This window comes from Triplophysa dalaica, chromosome 22 (assembly GCF_015846415.1).
Source record: "Triplophysa dalaica isolate WHDGS20190420 chromosome 22, ASM1584641v1, whole genome shotgun sequence".
NCBI lineage: Eukaryota > Metazoa > Chordata > Actinopteri > Cypriniformes > Nemacheilidae > Triplophysa > Triplophysa dalaica.
Genome location: NC_079563.1, coordinates 14,029,080 through 14,051,590, shown reverse-complemented (window position 1 = coordinate 14,051,590; position 22,511 = coordinate 14,029,080). Strand labels below are relative to the sequence as shown.

Below are 22,511 nucleotides of genomic sequence, written 5' to 3'. Positions count from 1 at the left end.
TTTGCATGTTTTTTTTCTTCTTCAAAACATAAGCGAAGCAATACATTTGTCAAAACCTCACCATATTCAACATTGATTTTCAGTTGCCTTCAATGCACTTGAAATCTCCACAGGCCTGATTTTTTTATCCATATGTTTAATGCAGCCTAAATTAATACTGATCTCTGCCCACGAAATGTTAAACAAGGGTGACGTTTTAAGAAATACTGCAATCAGTAACGGTTCATCTTCTTCATTTATGCATCCCTTTCCCAAAACAAAAGCTGACTCCAGCACGGGCATGTGACAGTTTGCTGATAGTGCTAAACGAGAAGAGCAGATCGTCAATAACTTCTGATCAAGCCTTACATCTGGCCGCAGTGTGAATCTCTGGAGATAATGAGGTTTTACATTCCACCAGCAACAACTTCAGCACTGCATCACCCTGTCGGAAATTAATACTGGGCAATCCATCATTCCAAAAGAGAAACATACAGTCGGGTTAAATATACATAGATCGTTGAGATTATGAATGATATTTCCAGGATTAAATACAAGGCGTTAAAGAACAAAATCACAAGCATTTAAAATAATCGTTTTTTAATGTGGTTTTCATTTATGCAACAACTGCGATTTTTCAAACCACAATATTTATTTCCAATGTGGTGAAATATATTGTACGAACAATTATGCATCTGATATGTAGAATTTGTATATTAAACAATACCAAATGACAGCTTATATTAGACACAATATATTGGCAAACAAAATACAAATGCACAGTCCACTTATGATGAATATTATTGCAGTGGAAATATTTAAGGCAATAACAGCCCAGCAACAGAACATGAATACATAATATATAATAGATTATTATAATACACACACACACACACACACAAAAAACACACCGTACCAACAACTGAAGCCACCAGGAACTGTACTTACACATAAAAAACCGATAAATGCAAAGTAAAACAGTTGGTCCGTTAAAAACGCTTAAATCTTTCAAAACCCATTAGGTCACGTCACTTGACACATATTCCTTTTTAATTGAACTGGGACACACTTGGGATGCAAAAGGATCCCATTGCAAGGTCAAAGGTCAGTCACAGGACACATTTCAATTGATTCCTGCTGTGGAAAGTTCGAGGTTCGGTCACAGATAGTCTTCTTGTATGCTAAGTCCACTGAAGCGCTTTCGATTTAAGAGTGAAAGTCACATCATGCATATATTTGTTGTATTTAATAAGGGTAATGTTTCTGTTTCTTCCCAGCGAAGCACGCCATCCACGTGCAGAGCAGCATGGCAACCACAGCCCCGGCCCCCGTGCAGTAATACGCCCACCCGATCTCACAAGAGCCTGTCAAACATATACAAGAAGTAGATGAATGTACAATCGCAAACAATGGTTAAGTAATTATACAGTAAATAATCTGAAGGCTGTGTATACCGTACCAAGATCAAACTGGTCGGAACTGTTGCTGCACGTTTGCTTGACCTCCTCGCTGTCCCAGCCTAAAGGGTACAAGGCACATCCAGACCCGATCAGCAAACCTGCAACGAGAAAGATGCATCAATGCGTGAAAGGCAAGGCAGACTACAGTGTGTTTTATATTTATTGGTCTTAGACCGTATAAAATGGCACTTCAAATTTTTTTTAACATTATCATACTTCTCCAAAGCTTATGTTGTACTGAAAACAATGCAGCATCATTAGCTCAGTTTACTCCCAGATGACATACTTCATCACACACAAATGCAAACACGTACCTCTGCATAGACAGAAAACACAAATCTTGTTTTCATCAAGCCTTAAGACACATGAAAATATGATAATGAATGCAACGAATGCTTATATTTATGAGCATTTTATCTTGGGAATTCCTCTCTTTCATGTTCCCACTAATTCAGCAGAAATAAACAGGCACAGAATTCCCACCAGAAGCATAAAAATTCTGGTTTGTATGTGGTGCCTTTTCTCTGCATGGCTATATATTCTTTTTAAATAATGCCTAGTAACAGCCTTAAAGGTCCAATGTATGAAATTTTGTGGCATCTAGCGATGAGGTTGAGAATTGACTCTACCCCTCCTCCTCTCTTTCAAAGCACTACGGAGGCTGACACAGAACAAAGATGTTGACCCGCTTTCGCTTCTTTGCCGAAGGAAATAATGCTTTTACGAAAGGCAGTTTGTCCGTTTTGGGCTGCTGTAGAAACAACTTAAGGAATAGGAATAAAATTAAGGAATAAAAACATAACGCTTCAACATGTTAGGTCTTTATACACCTCTGAAGTTAGTTTAAATTATATTGCATTTCTTAATAATTAAGAAACTATTTAATGATATCAATATTCTGAAATAAGATCAATGTCGAGGCTGAAATCCTTTGATATGAAAGCAAAATTCTTTAGACGTCTCTTGTTTTCTCGCCATTTCCTTCAAAAGGTTGACAAGCCATTATACTGAGTTAAAGTTATGAAAATGACATTCCACTTCACAGCCCGAATGCTTATTGCACAGCAATAGATAGTTTGTACATTTATCTTTGAAGACAGAATTTTACTGGCAATAAAAATGGATAAATGAGTAAATCAGTGTGTTGATATTGGGTCAGATATCAGGTATGCTTGTGTATGCGGATGTTCATGCATTCTGTCATGACCTCTGTCTCTGCTACTGCAGGGTCAACAGCTGGTCAAGATTCCATGTGGACGATATGCTATTGAAGAATCAGAATCCTATATTTCTGTGTCATTTTTACAAAAAAAAGGGAGAAGGAAAATGACGACAATAAACTGAATGGTGCTCTTGGAGATGCTTTGTCTTGAAAAAGATAAAGCTTTAAATTTAGTGCATACTTGTTTAACTATGTACACTACAATGCCTTTACAAAACTAATGTACTTCAAATGGGCACTTTGCAAATCCACTAGGTAACACGCAGTAACAGAATAAGGACGATGCATTCAAGAATAACTTACAAAACTAAAAAGTGTGTGTGATAAGATCTTGACAAAGGACAGAATGTAGTCAGGAGAAGAAACAGATTCCACAACACCTCTGCTCAGAAGTAGGGAACCTAAAGGGAATTTTGTTTTGACTTGGAAAACAAATTAGTCAAAGGGACTGCAAAGAAAAAAATACATTTTTGCCGTATAAGATAATGATCGGAATGACACAGAATGGCACGTCTGTGTTTACTTTATATGTGCTTGAGTCTGGGCAAACACTTGCAGCTGCTATTCAATCTGAGGAAAACTGAGAGAGAGAATGCGAAGAGAGAATTTAGCACAGAAGACATTACACCTTCTCTCAGGATTCTCATGTTGATCACATATAGAGATCAAGGCCTCATCCTGCACCCCATAATCCTGTTATAAACCCTCATCTAAACACAATTCCCTCCTGCATGGAGAGGGGTAAGGTTTAGAATTTTCAATAAGGCAACCAAGTCCATCATTTCGTCCAATCTTCTCACTTTTCTGACAATTGTGTGGGCAGGATTCGGGCCTCCAAACCCTATAATGAATTGGGCAGCTAGACAGAATGCGGATGAGCATCGGTTTATATTGTTTATCGTGAATGAAAAATGGGTTCATTTCACAGTGTTTTTTTTTTAATGAAAATCTGTAATAGGATATGTATGTCTATAATCCAAATACCCCCCAAATAATTTGAAAGCTGGTTAAGACACAAAGGACAACCAAACCACTTACTCTAACAGGAAAAAAGTTGCGTTCTAGTTGTGCGTAACACCAGATGGTTCACTGCCAACACCATGTAGTGCACATGCAGTCTGATGACACCTCAGAATATGAGAGCGCCAAGATGAGGTCTTCGATGTAGACAAGACAACTGAGAAAACTTGTCATTGAGAGAGTAACACCTCTGATTACTACTCACACAAATTGCACAAAAAGATGGGGGAGCGGTTAGATTGTCCTCTTGAGATTGTATTCCCGAGACAAAACACATGAAAAACAATATTGAACAGTGAAGTAACATGGAAAGCATGCAACTGCTCTATCTTCAAAAATTCATATAGTTAACATGAATTTATGTTATTATTTTATTATATAATAATTTGATTAAATAAACAATTTGTGACCTTGGATGACAAAACCAGTCTTAAATAGCACAGGAACATTCTCAGTAAAAGACAAAAATACATTGTAAGGGACAAATTTATAGATTTGTCTTTTATGTAAAAAATCATTAGGATATTAAGTAACAATCATGTTACATGAAGAGATTTTATAAATTTCCTACCTTAAATATATCAAAACTTTATTTTTGTGAGTGGATGGCCTGCCACAGTGCCCCAGATTAACAACTTCAAATGAAAGTTTCTCAATATTTTTATTTTTTTGCACTCTCAGATTCCTGAATTTTAAATCGTCCTATTCTAACAACTCATGCATCATTATAAAACATATTTATTCATTATGTCAAAATCTCAATATGGAAAAATGTACCCATAAGACTGGTTTTATTGTCCAGGGTCACATTTTTTGAAGGGGTCCTGGAGTTTGGTCGCATTTAAACAAACCGTATAGTACATTGACATCTAGCAGTTGAGCTTGGTATCAAAGTCTAAATTCAAAATATTGGAGACACAAGTTTAGCCAAGAAATCGTTCCTCATGGTTTCTTTTGATTGTTATCAGAAATAATCTGCAGGCACTCGATTGTTAGGTGGGGTCACAAAAGTGCGCATGAGCAGTACCGTTTCTTTATGTTGTTAAGATGACATTTACTAGTAAATAATTAATGAGGGAGCTAGTTTATACATAATGTGCATGAGAGTAATGAGATTTCTCTTACACTGACAGCCTACAACGGTCTGTCAACATTCTACTTCTGTCTTTATTGCAAACAGTCACCCCATCTTCCCTGTGAAGTCAAACTCTTATACGAAAAGGGATGGGAGAAATCACATCAAAGAAATATGGAAATTATGGTCTGAAGATTTGTATTTCTACCCATTCTGTGGCACATTCCTGACACCATGATAATTTCCCATGACCCTCCCTCTGGGACTGGGCAGCATAGGGAATATGAAATTGACTCGCAAAATGTACTGATAATGAAACTGGTTTTCAGAAAGTTTACATTTTCAGAAATAAGGATTGAAAGGATTTTATGCACACAAAATGACAAAATCCATTTGCTCAGCTCAACCACAATGATTTTCAAATATATATGTGCAGAACTTGAAGTCCTTGAAAGTCGTCTGAGTCTACATCTTGTGAAAGCTTCTTCAGAATCACAGTGTTCAAAGTTCTGATATTATAGCTATTATCAGTCATGTTCCGCAATTCCATACAGTTTGGCACCGGGGTTGACAAGCAACATCTGACATCCAACACTGAACTTTGACGTCTGCATAAATCTGCCTCTTCTTCATTACACAGCCGTTGGCAGGCTATGATCAGTTGTGATTAAGAAGAGAACCCAGCTGCTTCTCAGTCCAACACTAAAAAGCCAAAACTGAAGCGCACTGTCCTGACACAACCGTAATTTTCGTGGAAGGGAGAAATTCATACGGTGCTGGAGGGTCTTTGATATAGTTTATCACAGAGCTCTTTCATGACCTAGATGTCTGGCTCCTTGACTGCTCTCTTGCTCTCCCTTGCTCACCCACTCACACGTTCGCTATCTTTTTCAAACAAAAAAATACCCATTCCAAGGTTTGGAATGATGAAAAATAGTGTTGCATCGGATCAAAGACTTTGTTTTAGAGGCTTAGATATTTTCTAATTATACTAACTTTGTACTGTACGAGACGGTACATTTCTAAATATATTCTCTCTAATTTAATAATGTAACAATATAGATAATAGGCTAAAAATTTTAAGCATATTTTACATTTTAAGTTCTCGGGAGGGGGGGGGGCACGGTGGTTAGCACGTTCGCCTCACACCTCCAGGGTTGGGGGTTCGATTCCCGCTTCCGACTTGTGTGTGTGGAGTTTGCATGTTCTCCCCGTGCCTCGGGGGTTTCCTCCGGGTACTCCGGTTTCCTCCCCTGGTCCAAAGACATGCATGGTAGGTTGATTGGCATCTCTGGAAAAATTTGTCCGTAGGGTGTGAGTGCGTGAGTGAGTGAGTGAGTGAGTGTGTGTGCCCTGCGATGGGTTGGCACTCCATCCAGGGTGTATCCTGCCTTGATGCCCGATGACTCCTGAGATAGGCACAGGCTCCCCGTGACCCGAGGTAGTTCGGATAAGGGGTAGAAAATGGAATGGAATGGAAGTTCTCGGGAGAACTTATTGGACAGAAATCTGTGCAGTGCAAGATGAGGCATTTAATAATTTTGGTCCATTTTCTTAAATGGACAATTGTCCCTAAAATGGAAATTCTGTCATCATCTACTCACCCTCATGTTGTTTTAAATCTGATAAATTGATTTGTTACTACCATAGTAGGAACAATTACAATGGTAGTCAAAACTCACGCAGAACTGTTTGCTTTCCTACATTCTTTAAAATATCTTCTTTTGTGGTTAACAGAGCAAAGAAATTCATAAAGCAAGTATTCCTTCTATGGTAGTTAATGGTGCCCGAGAACTGTTTATTACAAACATCCTTCAAAACATCTTTCCTTGTGTTCATCAGAACAAAGAAATGTATACAGATTTGGAACGACTTGAGGGTGAGGACAGAATGAAGACAGAATTTTCATTTTTGGTTGAACTGTTACTTTAAAGGAAACTGAAAAATGTAAATGTGTTCATGGGCTAAATGTCAGTTAAGGGAAAATCAAGGAAAGCTTTAGCATATTGATGCATGCAAGCAAAATTGTTAAAGAATTTCTTGGATGTTTTAGTATAACTATTATGCAGTTAAATTGCCATAGATTCTCATTTTTAAAATCATCACGATGGTTCATCCAAATCATGAGGGGATGGCAATATACATTTCAATAAATAAATAGCTGAAATAGTATTTGAACTGAACAGCTGCTAAAACAGCATGACGATAAGCTACTGTTCTACTGTTGCCTCACTCAGCAGGGAGTGTTGGGTCAAAGAGGAAAGGCCATGACAATAAGGTCAAGATGAGGTCTTCAAGTTTAGACAGAGTCGACTTGTGTTCTCATGAGTAAGGACTTCTTAGGGATGATTAGGCTCCAGACCTGCTGCCATGTCAATCAGTAGATCCTACTGGGTTACTAGTGACACAGGAGCATAGGTTTTAGATTTTATCATAATTTATACAGTAAATATAATCTCTACCCATTAATAATGCATTAAATAAACAAGAGGTTCACTTTTGTGGGCTTCAGATTCAACTTTTCCTGTCTGAATGTACAGACAAGCCTGAAACAGAGACGGTTATTAACTTTAGGCTCATGCATTTAGATGAAACATTTATGGAAATGGAGCCCTGAAGGGTTCATGTGACCAAACTATGTTCATGTGTCCCCCCTGTCATTAACATCAGTGTATGACATCCCGAATGGAAGATCTCATCCCAGATGACTACATTAAACCAGCATATGTTGGAAGATCACATCCACTCAGACCATCAAAGTCAATCCAAACCAGAAATTATGGCTTTTGTTGAGGACGATGAATAATTTCAGTTTTATGCCGATTTTCAGTTTAACATTATAGAACTAGCAAAAATAAAGCAGTGAGGTAAAATGACACTTATTGTTACCATGTTTATAATGTAATTTTATTAGCAAATGAAGTATGACGTTGGGAATGGGACGGCTTGGGTGTGATATCATTTTGTGCTTGGTTGTATAATAAAAACAATTTGGTCTAAAATTCAGTATAGCAGAATCTCTACTGCTTACACATTTCTACCATCAAATAGAAAGTAAAGTCATGCCGCTTAACTCTATCTAAGGCTGAACAGGATTAAGCCAAACCTCCACTAGCTGGTGCTTTAAATAAGCCGATCTGCTCCTAAAACCCTGAAGAAGATTCATTTTTGTTCCTTATACTTGCTTTGAAATGTGCGGAGAGTTTGATGGGCGGTTGCATTCCAGTTTTAACATTAAGTACCTCTAGCATGAAGTACCTCTCACAATCTCTGTCCCCAAAGGTATCGTGAAAGAAACAGACAGCATATCCTATACATAGACGTCAGTCTCTGTGAAATTAACCAAGTAAACCAAATCTTGTATAAAGCACTCACCATGACAAAAGACTTTCCCAGACCACCCATAAATGCTTAAATAGGATTTAGGACAAAGCCATTGCCGTCCAAACCCACATAGACTGGTGTCTTGAGGCACGAAAGCAGACGTTTTTGGATTTTAGTTTCAATTGTCTTACAACCACATCCAAGTGAAGAATAAAAACACATGAATTTGCACTGCTTTTCACCATTTTCAAACGTTTTTACCTTAATTTCCATTTATTGTTTTCTAAATATTCTCTTCATTATATCAACCAAATGTTTTTCTCGTTTAGCAGATTTTTCGTGCTGCCTTCTTTTTAACCCCAGAGGGAACGGGAGTTTTATTCAATTTAGCTGAAGTCAACATTGGAAACATCTGGATGCAGTTATGAGAGTACATTCCCATACAGCATTGAGACGTCATTCAAAAACAGCAGGCTAGAACTGAGAAAGATCCAATGGGAGGAACCTTCCCAGAAGACCCTGAAGTTATCCATAACAGATGCTAAATGAATGTTTCATTGTTCCAGAAGAAGCTTGGGTCATAAAATATTTCCTCAAGTGAATGAGAGAATTTTCTCAAGGTATGCTTGAAAAAGAGCTGAAAAAAGTATGATTTAAAGCAGGTTTCCTGAAGGTCCTGAAGTCCAACCCTCTTGACTTTCATTCGAAAAAAAGCAAAATAGTTTGCTTATAGTTGTCTCTGCATAATAAAATGAAATAAGAACATAAAATGGTCCATATTTTATTCAGACTGTGATCAATAACATTAGTGCATCTTGCTCTTTATTTTGTAAGAATTTCATTTTGAAATGAAAATTCTGTCATCATTTACTCCCTCAAATCCATCATCAAATCCCTCGAGTAGAAGCGAACCCCTCAAGTCCCTCTTGCCCCTCTGTGCTAAACTATCGTAAAACTTAAAATATTATATTTTCCCTATTAGATATCAATATTTGACTTCCGGGATTGATGCGGTCTCTATCTATGTGAGATTTGGAAATTCAAGATCACAGAGCAGTCGCAGTACTGTTATGTCAAACGCTGTCTGCGCAGCCTTCAAGAGGTCATACGCATGCTTACGTCGGGGAGAGATACATTTTGAGTGACATTAAAACTTAAGTCTTTCTAAATGTGCACGCTTTGTTTTTGCTAACTTTACTAAATTTGGAGTACTCAGTTTCGTAAAGCAGAAGAAACACCAGAAGAAATGCGGAGAACAGCATGTGGATGAACTTTATTATCAAGTCTCGAGAAAAAAAAGAAAAAGAAAGGTGATAAACGTTGTTCAAACAAAACAACAGGAGGAAGACTTTGTTATCAAGTAATTTAATCATCAAATTTTTATTTAGTTATTATATGATCTATAAGGCCGTCATGCCTCAATTCATTTTGGTAACTGATGTGCACAGTTGATTATGTTGCTTAGCTTTAAATTCAACATATGTAGTGCATATTTTCTGTTATTCTGCATTACAGTGACATTTTATCACATAAATGGTACATTTACTACGGTCACTTCCATATGTTGTGTTCACTGTACCAGTTTGATATTAAGATTTGTTATAATTATAGTTATTCGCTGGTGAATCTCTGTTTACCGTCTGCTAGACTGGTTTTCTTTGCCGAGAGCTCTCTTATGAGGTGTCGCTTCTTAAACTGGTATTGTGTACGTTAGTCTGTGTTGGTTTTATAATCAGACTGGGAGGCGATGTCTGTCATATGTGCAACCCGGCCCATTATTCCGTTGAAGAGCACAAACATGCGTCACGCCAATCATAATGCATGTGTAATAATGATTTGTATTTGGTTGTGTTATTTTGGTGATAACTCGGCTTGTCGCGTTTCGAGTCTGGAGTAGCATTGTAAATGTATCATGTGGTAAGTGTGATGGTATAATGATGTATGCACACTTCAAAAGGAAAGCACAGTTAGGTAAAATACCTAACTGTACTGTGGTAAGTGTGTATGTTGGGGGGTTGGGAGGCTACTGCCCTCGAGTTGTTCCAAATCTCTATACATGTCTTTGTTCTGGTGAACACAGAGAACGACACTTGAAAGAATGCTTGAAACAGTTCTTGGCCACCATTGACTTCCATAGTAGAAAAAATTGACAAAGATAGCCAAAAGTGGCCCAGAACTGTTTGCTTTTGTGTTCATCAGAATTAAGAAATTTACAAAGCCATTTTTTCCTACTTTGGTCAATGGTGGCCAATAACTGTTTGGTTACAAGCATTCTTTCAAGTGTCTTTCTCTGTGTTCATCAGAAAAAATAAATGTGTACAGATTTGAAACAACTCGAGAGTGAGTAAATGATGAAAGGTTTTATCATTTTTGGGTGAACTGTTCCTTTAACAGTCTTAATAGTCACAAAGGGGTTTTTCTATTTGTAGTAGGTGTGGACCCTTTTAATGTTTTCCCTCTTTCAACAAGCGATTTAAAAAGAAAGTCTTTGATCGTGGAAGAGCAATGGAGCGAGAATCTAATGTCTAAAAAAACAAATGACATCAAAGAAAGGAAAATGTGTAAAGTGGAGTAGGAGGGTGAAAAATGACTCTTAGCATTATCTCAATGAAAAATGGCAGTGTAAAGTGAAGTTCCATTATAAGAAGGAGAGAAGTAATTTACTCTTTATCAAAACAGTGAAATATTCTACCTCCCAAGGGGACATGATAAAAAGAATTCAAGGTCACTGCCTATGAGACATGCATCAAAACAATCAGTTGTTATCAGTTCTGACTTTCAGAAAAATCCCAGTTAAGCCTTTCCCTTTTCTTCTTGTTTCTTTCGTTCTTTTATAATCTGTCATGAAACAACACTATTCACCAATACATAGGAATACATAGGAAAACAGGCTGAATTGGCTCAGGTTTATGATGCCGATTTTTCACAAAAAAATCCGTCAAAAAACAGAAAATTTACTGTAACTGGAAAAACAGGAATATACAGTAAAATTAAGTTTCCCTGCAAAATTATAAGATATAAGGATATACATTAAATTGTTACATTATTGTTATTTTATAGTTTTTTGATCTTATATTTGACTGTAAAAAAGGTAAATCTTTTTTAGAGGCGCCAGAAATAAAGTGTAAATTAACGGTATTTCCCTGTAAAATGACATTCCCCATCCCCTGTTTTTCTAGTAAATTTGCGGTCCTTTCTGTCACTTTATGCTTTTTGACTGTATTTAAAAATGCATAAAATGTATGTAAAACAAAACAGTATTTAAAAAAAAACTGCAGGCCAAAGAGAGGTGAGACATGTTAACCAAGTAAGGGCAAATGAATATAAAGTATATTGAAATCAGGGCAAAATAAATAGTTATTTTCCACAATTTTAAAGTACTATACACAACTGCAAACTAAAATGCAAAAACTAACACACTCATGCTTGTACATTACTGAACACCCTTGTGGCAAATCATGAACAGACTGCCAACTTGGAAATGAAATCTTAGTTTATAGTCCACTGCTCATGATTTCAGAATCTAGTTGTGGGAGAAAACTCGTCCATCACAGGTTTGTGATAGCAAGGTCTATTGCACTGTTACAGCAACCTCAGGGACCTCAGGGACCTCAGGGGCTCAAAGCATAGACTTTGGCGCCTTGCCGTCCCCAAAAGACACTATGGTGTCTGTCCCGCTGTAAAACACACTAAATAAATCAAGCAAAACCGTTTTCTATACATGTTTTATCAGCACAATGAACCCCCCATGGTCCCCTAACAGAGCACAGAGGTGCTGGGATCAAGAGTGATTATCTTCTCATTGATCTGTACCCCAGTCGTGATCAATATGGTGTCCTTTTCTTTAAAGGTGACCTTGATTTTTCACATTTTTCTTGTGTAGCATTTCACTCAGAATGCGTCTCAATAAGTTTGTAAATCAATTTGAATAAAAGTGTCTCCTAAATGACGGAATGATTAATGTGAAAGCAGAACATCTTTTATCTCATGGCTAAAACATGTCAACATGTCTAGAATGGTCAACACTTGAAAAAGAGCACAATGCTTTTGAAGCCACAAGCTGGAAACAACGAAAAAGAGCATTCAAACACTGATAAAAGTTATCAACACTGTCCAGTGTGTTTAAACATGTTGAGCCGAAGATAAACTGTTGGTTGTGCCATAAAACTCAGGGCCAGAAGCTTTGAATAGACGGAATGAATGATTTCCTCCTACCCCCTGAGTGTAAACTGGCTTGTCCACACAAACACACACACACACACATACAGACACAAAGTCAACCATAAACTACAAAAAGGACATAGTAAACAAGGAAAGTTAAATCCGTTTGTCTTCGACGGAAACACTATTTTGCACACCAATTCTCCACCTCTTCTTTCTCCCGTCTGGCACCCACTTCTCTCCTAAAGCAATCAATGTAAGTATTGCATTACCAATGCTTCCTGTCTTTCGCACTGTTTATAAATTCAATATCATTTCCTGATGTTGAAAATAAAACTGAAGATGTTTTTTTCTGAATAACACTTGCTGCATAAATATAATTAGAACACACGCTGCACAAAACAGACAATCGATACTTTTTACATCACGCACATCAGTTCACAGAGCCCAAAGTTAACAGCAAACTTTTGAGGCTAGATAGAGTGCAAAGCAGGTGACTGCCGCTGTGTGTTATCAGATGTAGAAGTTGAAGCATGGATGAGGGAAAAACATGAAAGACGATCTACCCACTAGAATTTGTTCGGGACAAAATCATAAATGCTCATTCTACGGCTGAGGATTTGTAAAAAAAAGTATTTAAATTCAGCATGTAACTCATCTCACATCTTTTGTGCAATAGTGATGGCTCAAAGCACGCAGCTTGTGAGGAAAATGTGTGCTATCCTTTCAAAATCACAGTTCCCATACGCATGGCTCTCAGCCAATCAGAATCGAGATCAGAAAGAACTGTAGTATTATAATTTTTTACAATATTAAACTTTAGTTCAAAATTTAGAGCAAATGCCAGATTGACTTTATTTAACTTCACTACAAGAAAACTGTTAAGTAACTTGCCATTTTGTTTCAAACAGAGATAGCCTAGATGCCATATGTTATAGATTCCAGCTTCAAAATATATATTTTTAAATTGTTTGTTATTGCATTTGCCACTGTTTTAAAAAGAAACAAAAGAACAACAATTAAAACTTGCCAACATGGTCTCTTGTTAACTCACCAGAAACAGATCTCACTGGTAAAGAAAACAACAGTCTTGGAGTGCATCTCTCGAAGCACTTTCAATCTCTATATATAACCGAGCCATGAAAATTACATCTCAATTACGAGAGCGCTATCTGTGAAGTAGCCTGCCAAGCATGATGGCTCAGTTGTTGATTTCTGACCTCATGGGTTGCCAACTCAACTGGTCAGAATTTAGAGTGAGAGTTCCTGAACTAACGTACAATCTGCAGCGCAGCTTAGCAATTACCTCCATTTCTAAAAATGTTGACATCCTGTTGTGTCTACATGCGGTTGGGCAGGTGAATGCTTGTGTACCAATCAAAACTCTCTTCCAGGAGGTGCAATACTGTCTTATCAAAACCCACCAGTGTGAAAACACACAAACCTGCACCGACTCAAACCTTCTGCTACAGATGGAAAATTCCACGGCTGACTGGTTTTTCTTGGCAGCAATGGTGACGAATTAGCTGCTGTTTGTTAAAGTTTACCGCATGGGAGGTACCGTAAAGCGTGTACACAAAGGGGGCCTGGTAAACAACCTGGACAACTAAAAAGGGATGTTTGAGGAAAAACCAAGAGTCCTAATTTAGAGTATTCACTGAATTGAACAGAGAAACAAGAGAGGATAGACGGACTGCTGCAGAGTCGTTCACCGCTGTCTAAACAAACCCTGAAGTCCTGACAAGATTTCTTTCAAACAAAGATGTCTCTTTCAAGTCCATCTTCTCACATTTCTACCCTGCATATGCTGGGTTAGGTATGTTTTGATGCTGGTTTGACCAGCTTAAACCAGCTAAGGACTAGCACATGACCAGCTTAAACCAGCACATCTAAAAACTAACCAAATCAGCATATGCTGGTTTGTTCAACTGGGTAGAACTGTCGCACTTTCTTTTGAGAATCTTTTTAGCAAGAGAGTGATGGAGACTAAAATTCCATGACAGCAGTCTGTCTAAGGGCAATGAAGGGTCAACGATGTCCAGATGCAGCCCTCACTCTTGGTGACCCCTGACAGGGATCGTGTTTAGGTGAACTAGAGTAAAAAACAAGACAGCCGCAAAATCCTTATTAACATAATGAATTGCATGCTAAACGGTCGATAGGAATGACCACTAGCCGTCAGTGTCCACGGGCATGTTGCTTGTGTAACCAAGAAAAGAGCCGAAGAAAAAGCAGTTTGTTGTGTATGCCGACAGAGAAGCATCAGCAGTGATAGCGGCAATAAAACAGTCAGCTTTGTTGCAGCTCAAGTTGTTGAATACAGAAGAACAAATAATTTACTTTGATAATTCGGAAATGCGTTTGAGTAAACACGGCGCTATCGCTGAGTTTTTCTCCCTGAAGGAGGGATTCAAGCAGACAAATCAAAGCGTTTGGAGTCCGCGTCGAAATTCATATACTGCAAATAGTTCAAAAATTAAAAATAAAAACAAGAATTATTCTGTCACATAATACGTAAGGCACGTACCACAAGAACCACAGTTTCAGAAACACTCCTAAATCAAGTTCATACATTTATTTAACATCATAACAGCCAACATCTGGTATTGTTTTTATGAACATAGTACAAATTTATTCCAGAAGCCTGTTACCCAAGTCAGTGGGTGGGGAAGGGAATGAATTGGGAATGCTTGATTTGTATTTAGAATAGCACTTTTTAAAATGATATTCCATCATGACACAGTTTTGACATCAGCTGTTTTGTGCTTTAGTGAAGCATTTATGCATACAATGTGGTTGAAAGAACAGGCAAATACTGTCAACAGACTCAAAACGCTCAAAGCATCTGAGAACCCAAATCACAAGTGACATTCTCCACTTCGTTTTCTTCAAAAATGCATATGCCATCTGCGTGCATGCATCCTCTCTTCTTCTCTATCCAAAAAAGATCTCTCCGTGTCGTACTGCTAGATCGCTCTCGGAGGAAAATTCTTTTCAAACACTCCGGATGGGCTAGGAGAGGAAACCAATTATTTTTTCCTCTATTTTAGCCAAAGCATGTCTTCGCTGCCACAGTCGCGGACCTTAGAGGACCATCTGGAGGCCTGGAACATTCCAGAATGATTGCCTTCAGGAGAATGCAGACGTGCATTCCAATCTGAGGGAGGGAGTCGGGCCGGAGAGGGACCACGCGGTGTTGGATGTGGACTGGGCCAAGCTCTTCATGGAACTCCTCAAAGATCTTAACACAGAGATGTCTTTGTTCATTTATCCATGGAAAGATGGCTTTGTTCGAGAGTGTGCGCATATCTGAAAGTTAATAACTCGTATCTCTTGCAACATGGAGGAAATGAAAAATAACACTGGATTTGAAATTATATTATTTTTTTACCGAGTTAAGTCACAATGAATAATTCACGAATAAAAGCTCTTCTTTCCAGCACGTGCCTGTCCGTATCCAGCTTATCCGGCCACACACATGTTTGACACAAACATATCATACTCATTTAAGTGCTGTCTTCCTAACCAAACCTTCGAACATCATGTAGTTTTTATATTTGTCAAAGGATTCTTTAAGTCCACACAGGAAAAATTCACACAATAAACAGCAGTGTAGTCCTCAAAATTCTCCACCTACAAAGAGCAAGCAAAGAAAATATGGTTCCAGCTCACTGCAAGAGAGATGAGATGAAGTCAAGCAGCGCACCGCTTTTCTTTTCAGAATGTATACACATGCGAACTGCAGTTGGAGCTGTGACCTACATATTTTTACGACTGCGTTGTGTACATTTTAGTCAAAGGTGCCGAAGTTTCAGCCAGTTGGAAGTTCGGTCTCTGACTCATTTCCTTTAGGAGTCACGGAGGAATCATTTCTTGTAAACTGTGAGTGTTCTTGTTTTGTCAGGATGAGATAATCTAAACGATGGTGCCAAGATGCTTGCACGATACTTTGGCGCTCTTGATGATCTGTTCTTAACCTGCTTTAAAAAGTATTTGAGTCAAATAACAAAATATAATACAGACTAGCAAATCCCTACCACAAACTGTTTTGAAGAGCAGATTGTTTCTGTTAATAAATAATTCATTGTAAAAGTATAAAATATTAATAGCACTGAATGAATTTAACCGACATAGTGGTGAAACGGATCGCACCACTAACCGGCATCTAGTGGTGAGGTTGTGAGTTGCAACCAACAGGTCCCTCCACCACTCACCTTCCTTTTTAAGCACTACAGTGGCTGACACAGGACTAAGATGTTGTCACGTTTTCGTTTCTTTGCCGAAGGAGATAATGAATTTACAAAACTACTCTGTAGAGCAATTTTTCATTTAGGGCTACTGTAGAAACAACATGGAGAATTCCCTGCAAAGGGACCCACGGTGTATGTAGATAAAAATAGCTCATTGTAAGGCCATAAACATGTCATTATGTAAGGTCTTTATACACTTCTGAAGACATAGCTGTATATTATATTGCATTTCTGTAAATAGATCCTCCAAAAAATTTCACACAGCACAAAAAAAACAACACAATGAGATATCATAGTGTTGTTTTTTTGTGAACCCACAACGCAAGGTCGTGGGTTCGATCCCAGGGGATTGCACATACCTATGTATAAATGTATAGGACATTGCAATGTAAGTCGCTTTGGATAAAAGCGTCTGCCAAATGCATAAATGTACATGTAAATGTAAATATCACCAAATCCTTTTTCTTTTCCAGGAATCTTCCAAGGGGGTTGTGGGGAAGATTAGCATGCATGGTCACACACTAGTATACCATCAAAGTCCCTTTAGCACACTATTTCAAACATAGGCCTACTACTATAATTTAAGGGGTGCTTCTCGCATTACTATTAGGCAGAATGGTTTTAAGAAATCAGTCTGTTCGCACAGATGATGTCATTGATTTTTGTGAAGGACAGGAGGTGGTTTTCTTCACCTTTGATCAGATAGTTTTGCTCCCTGTCACTCTCTCTCTATTTGACTTCTTTCTGTCAGCATTACAACAAATTCCAAACATTCCAAGGGCACAACCGTATTTTCTGACAGATGCCACATAAAGAAAAGAAACTGACAGTGTGAGATGTTTAACAATCTTCTCCTCGTACTGGAGTCAGTTAGTCTCTCAATGCTTCTGCAGCTGTTACAATCAGCTGGATCCCACATGCCTTTCTTACTCGCACCACTCTACTTCCTCTCAAGCCCCCCTCCATTTCTTTCCAAGCGCCAAGGGGTCGGCACAGGTCAGCTAAAACCAGCGTAGGCCCTTATCCATGGATGTTCCCACACAAACACAAATACACATGGATTGTACTCAAGCATACACATTGCCATACAACCACACAAATGTACACAAGAACACACAAAAACTGACAATTCTTCGCCTTCGGTGGAACGTGCAATTAGAAACATTCCAGCGTGACTAACTCAATATTGTCGATCTTAAACAAGAAAGCTTTGCACAGCACACAAACGTGACATATTTGACATCCGAGCTAACGGTGTGCAACCACAGGAGCTTCTACCATCCTGTATATGTTTGCAGACAATTTGATTCAAAGTCAAGGGCAACTTTGGAGAAACATTTTAGGATCTAATGAATACAAAATGGTGTTTAGTCCATGTATTTTACTTTGAAATCGAATTTATTCCATTTATCAGATATTCATCAAAAAGTTATATTTAGAGATGCACGGATACTTAATGTCTACGACAGCGAATAATCAGAGTGATATCCGCCGATACCAATTCTGAAGATAAAATGAATATTTCTCAACTTTCGGAATGTTATTAATATTAAACATGAAACTAGTGATGTTTCTTACCAGTTTCTAAATAAAGACCACAAAGTCATTGCATTTTTCTGCCCTCTTTAGATTGTCAGCAAATACCGGCCCCATATCTGCAATTGCTCATATCAAACCATACCGATTATTTGCCGATATATCGGTGCATCTCTAGTTATTTTCCAATGGAAAGACCAAAACCAAGAGCATTCATAATTTGACTGAAAACTTTTAAATCTCCTACGGTGTTAAAAGATGCATACAGCTCACTGGATATTCAAAAGTAAAGAGAAACATAATTTAAAATAAGTTATCAGAGATCTGATTTTGTTAGGGTGATGAGAGACTCAAAGCGGGATCAAAAGATTGATAAAAATGTAAACAGCTCTATTATGCATTCGGAAAATGTAACAATCTAATCAGGCAATGTCATTAACAAAGCCAGAAACATCTCTTAGGAGCTAAGCTTGTTTTATGAAGATATGTCCTCAGTATTTTAATGTGATAAGACGACATTAAAGGGTAATTGAGAAACACACTTCACACCCAGTCATATCGGCAGGTCCCTCATGCGAATAAGACTCATTTCAAGGTCTTGCATTCTCATTGGCCGGCATCCTGACAGTAGCTAGACATCCCATAAATCCCACAGTAAATTCACTGTGTGAAACACACGACTGAGCCGAGACTGTCTTTCGGGAGAGCGCGCGTCACATACAGAAACATGTGAGGGAAGATGCGGGCGTGAGGGGAAATCTAATCTGGATGAAGAGAGATGTCATATCAATTTACATTTATCCATCCAAGACTAGAATACATACTGATAGGAAAGAATGAATGGGTAACAATGGACTGGGTTACTTCACACGCCTTACCCTGTCCTGACCTATAAAGGACTTATGTTTCCACCTAAAAAGGGCAACCTGAAGATGTGATACACCAATATGGCATCTGGCATCGGTCCCAGAATTAGTAAGTGCATGAGATAATGTCTCTCTATTGCCTTTACGGTATGCTTTCTAGGACACCAAAAAACAGTATATTTTGTTGTCTAAGGTGGGTGTACAGTATAAATGCGTTTTTGTCAAAATAAATAGAGAAGAAAGCAGATGTAGAGGAGAGAAGGGAGGAAGAGTTGCTTAGGGTCCTTCGTAGTGGTCAAATATAATAAACCTCCATTACTTCCTATCTCACTGGACTGGAGCAAAGTCATTGCTCTGAGGCAGGACAAATGGATAGATGATGATGTGAGTCATAAAGGCCTCTGAAGAGCCGTCCCCTCACACGCCGCTCATTAGATGGCCAATAGCTTCATTCGCAGCCCTGACAGTGCCTTGCAAATACCAATATTTTGTATGAAACCAGCAATTTGGTCAGGCAATTTATTTTGCTATTTTTTCCATGTGTGTGCTTCAACTCTCCCGACATGAAACTCTCGTTTATATTGCACTGTTTATTCTGATAACAAACAAACTCGAACTGATTTTCACGGAGATGCAAGTTTGGGCTTCAAAAATCTGTTCAGCAGGAGGTCACAGCCTCCTCCCTTCACAGGGTGACACGAATCATAGCAACAGAACGTCAAAACAAGCACATTGACTTTTACTAAGGGGATGCGGCGGTCCTTTGTTGTGGCTAAAGGGCCGTGAGGTACTAACGTACGGCGAAGACGGTGAGTGGAAGTGTGTGTTGGTAAAGTTACAGTGTTTTATTTGTCTATCCAATAAACAAATTCTGAATGAAACCTTATTACCGCCTTTCTATGCAGTCAAACAGTAAATGCGTTTAAATCTAGTTGTCGGCCGATACAAATATGCTGAAATAAAATATTTTCATTTACATAATGTTTATTCAAAATAATAATATTTGGAAACATAAATTATGCCAATTTTGCAAATGATACAATAACGCCTCGGCACTCGCCCACATCAGCTCATTTTCTTAAAGCAGCAATCCGTAACTTTTTGATAAAAATAAACAAAAAGTCAGTTCAACAAGTGCATAAAAAAATCTTCTTTTTACCTTACCGTGATTCACTACAGTAATAATAATGATTTCTGTTGAGCTGTCAGGTTGGAATTAACAGGAAATATATCATTTGTCAACTCACATAAAGTAAAGCATTAAAATCATTACAGATTGCTGCTTTTAAAATCCCAAATAACAAATAACCTATCATCCAAACATTTGTTCATTCCCAAAACCCCCAATCAAGCTTGTGATTTTACTTACCCCCCACAAACTGTATCCCTCCAGCCACCCGTCCGATAGTGCGAGAGATCAGATCCGTGATGCAACATCCCATCAGCGCCGTGAGGGCCACCAGAAGCAGAAGTCCGCAACCCGTACCCGTCACCACGGTGCAGATCCTCCATTCCAAACTCGGAATGCCCTGGAAGGAGGCATACCGTCCACACTGCTCCAACATCACCGTCCCACCACCGGCTTCATCCCGTATCGGGTACGAACAACGCCGAAATGTTCCAAAGGACACTGGCTTGCCCATCTGCGACCCAAGGAGCCAGTACGGCATGAAAAAGCCCACGCAAGAAGCTGCCGCACAGAGAAAGGAAAACAGAGCCCAAACCACACCTGCACAGGTCAGACTGGATGCCATCTTGGAACTGCCCGGCTGCACCACAGCTCAAACTTTCTTACAGATGCAATACAATCCAATTTAAGTGTCACGACAGCATACAGTACTACCAACCCAGATCCTCCCAGTGTCTTCCTACAAGATTACACCTGAGGAGATAGCAAAAAGTGTGGGAACGTCAGTAAAAGTTCGGGACATGTGTCTGCGACCATAAATCTGATGTGACGGCTCTACTGGTTGCAACACAAGTACACAACTGAAACACACACATTTCTATCCTTAGTTTACAAATGACTTGTGTTTCGTGTCACCTTTTTGTTTGTCACTTGGCATTCAGCATGTTATGGGATTTATATTAACATGTACATACCTATTTGACAGATGCTTCAATCCAAAGTGAATAACAGTGCAAACAAGCTATACGTTTCTTAGAGATTTTTTTTTTGAGTGAGTCATTATGAGGTTTTAAATCTTATAGCTTGACATAAAACTATTTTAAACATAATTTTGCTTATTATTTTATAAACATCCACGAAAATGTATAAAGGCAAACTTTAAAACGTATGTCTTACACTGTAAAATGAACTAGGGAATGAAAATATATATTAACGTAAACGTTTATTTTACGTGACCATCACTGCAACGGATAACTTAATAGCGCATGTTCATCTATAACGATACATTTTAATGAGCTAAAATCTTAAAAAGATAATATGTGACAACTACCCAAATACACAACAAAACTTAAGGAAAAACGTCGCTAAACTGTGTTATGTTTACAAATTGTCATGCACTACTTAAACGCAGTGTGACTGAAAACTACCGTCTGAAAATGCGATAAAGATCTTACATGTCTGTGTCGTTCCACTTATTCCGGTTGCACTTGTTACCTTTTAAAACTGTACAGCGTAAAATTACGAAAAATTGTCCGTTCACTAGTTAATATATTGTAAAGTCTTCAACTGTGCGCGCTCCTTCCTCAATTCTGCTCCGTCTACGGTCCGACTTTAGTGTCTCCGAATACCCACGTTTTTCTGCCGGAGACCAAACTGTGTGTGTGAGGAGAGGGGAAGCGCAACTCGAGCCATCAATCTCCCGATCCTCCGCCCAGGGGCTGGTCTGTTTGTCACTGGGGTCTTCTGCGTTTCCCAAAGCAGTGCATGACTCCACCTTGCTGCCCTGCCGCGCGCTCTCAGAGCTCATTGTTCAACGCCGAACCCTTCAAAGTCAGCTGAAAAGTAATAAAATATGGTGTTGTATTGGTTCCGATCCACTAGATAGCATTACTAACAAACAAAAAAACATGCCATTATAGCTTCCATGCAAACCAACGCAATTCCTATATTAAAACCATTTAAGCATTAGGCTTTCTGTAATGGTTCCGATATAGTGAGGAGAATAAATGCAAAATGCATCGTCTCCGGCAGCCAATGTGCATAAGATAGAAATATTTTCTAAACATTTTCCAGCAGCACACACAATGTCAGACTAAATTGTGACCGCACGATTTACATCATAAAAGCAGTAAATAACAATATAAAAGATTTAAACGAATATACGATTTGCTGTTCTCAAACAGGTTAAACACTTGCATCTATTAAAGGGGTCACATGTCATTAACACGTGTTTTTCTGTGTCTTTGGTGTGTTATAAGTTCGCCGTGCATGTATTAGACACGTAATATTGCAAAATCAAAATGTCGGAACAAAAGATGCATTCAATCTAAAAGACTTAATCACCTCGTGTAACCACCCACCCCACACAAATCCACGTCAGTTCGTGGTGTAATTGAATAAGAACGCCCAAATGTATACGCGCGGAGCCAAAGAGAAAGAGAGTTCTGCCAATGGAAACGCTGGAGCGTCACGTGATTCATGGAGCCTTC

At 38.5% G+C, this 22,511-nt stretch overlaps 1 protein-coding gene across 2 annotated transcripts; it reads right to left on the bottom strand.

Annotated features, from left to right (window-relative positions):
• Positions 1–568: 568 nt before the first annotated feature.
• On the bottom strand, positions 569–22,387 carry lhfpl6 (LHFPL tetraspan subfamily member 6). Of its 2 annotated transcripts, XM_056737466.1 has the most exons (5): positions 22,366–22,387; positions 21,477–21,857; positions 20,263–20,775; positions 1,439–1,537; positions 569–1,343 (listed from the first exon to the last, which is right to left on the bottom strand). In XM_056737466.1, exons 3-5 carry the CDS (start codon positions 20,645–20,647, stop codon positions 1,225–1,227), a joined length of 603 nt encoding a protein of 200 aa, XP_056593444.1. In that variant the 5' UTR covers positions 20,648–20,775; positions 21,477–21,857; positions 22,366–22,387; the 3' UTR covers positions 569–1,224. The 2 variants fall into 2 exon arrangements, with proteins under 2 accessions (XP_056593444.1, XP_056593445.1); XM_056737467.1 differs by lacking the exon at positions 22,366–22,387 and having other exon boundaries at positions 21,517–21,868.
• Between the last annotated feature and the right edge of the window lie 124 nt (positions 22,388–22,511).

Excerpts from the sequence above, each read along its gene's own strand:
- lhfpl6 (XM_056737466.1), bottom strand. The coding sequence starts at position 20,647 with ATGGCATCCAGTCTGACCTGTGCAGGTGTGGTTTGGGCTCTGTTTTCC. Across the intron at positions 1,538-20,262 it reads AGGGATACAGTTTGTGGGGG|GTTTGCTGATCGGGTCTGGA; the intron begins GTAAGTAAAATC and ends TTCTCGTTGCAG. Across the intron at positions 1,344-1,438 it reads TTCCGACCAGTTTGATCTTG|GCTCTTGTGAGATCGGGTGG; the intron begins GTACGGTATACA and ends TATGTTTGACAG.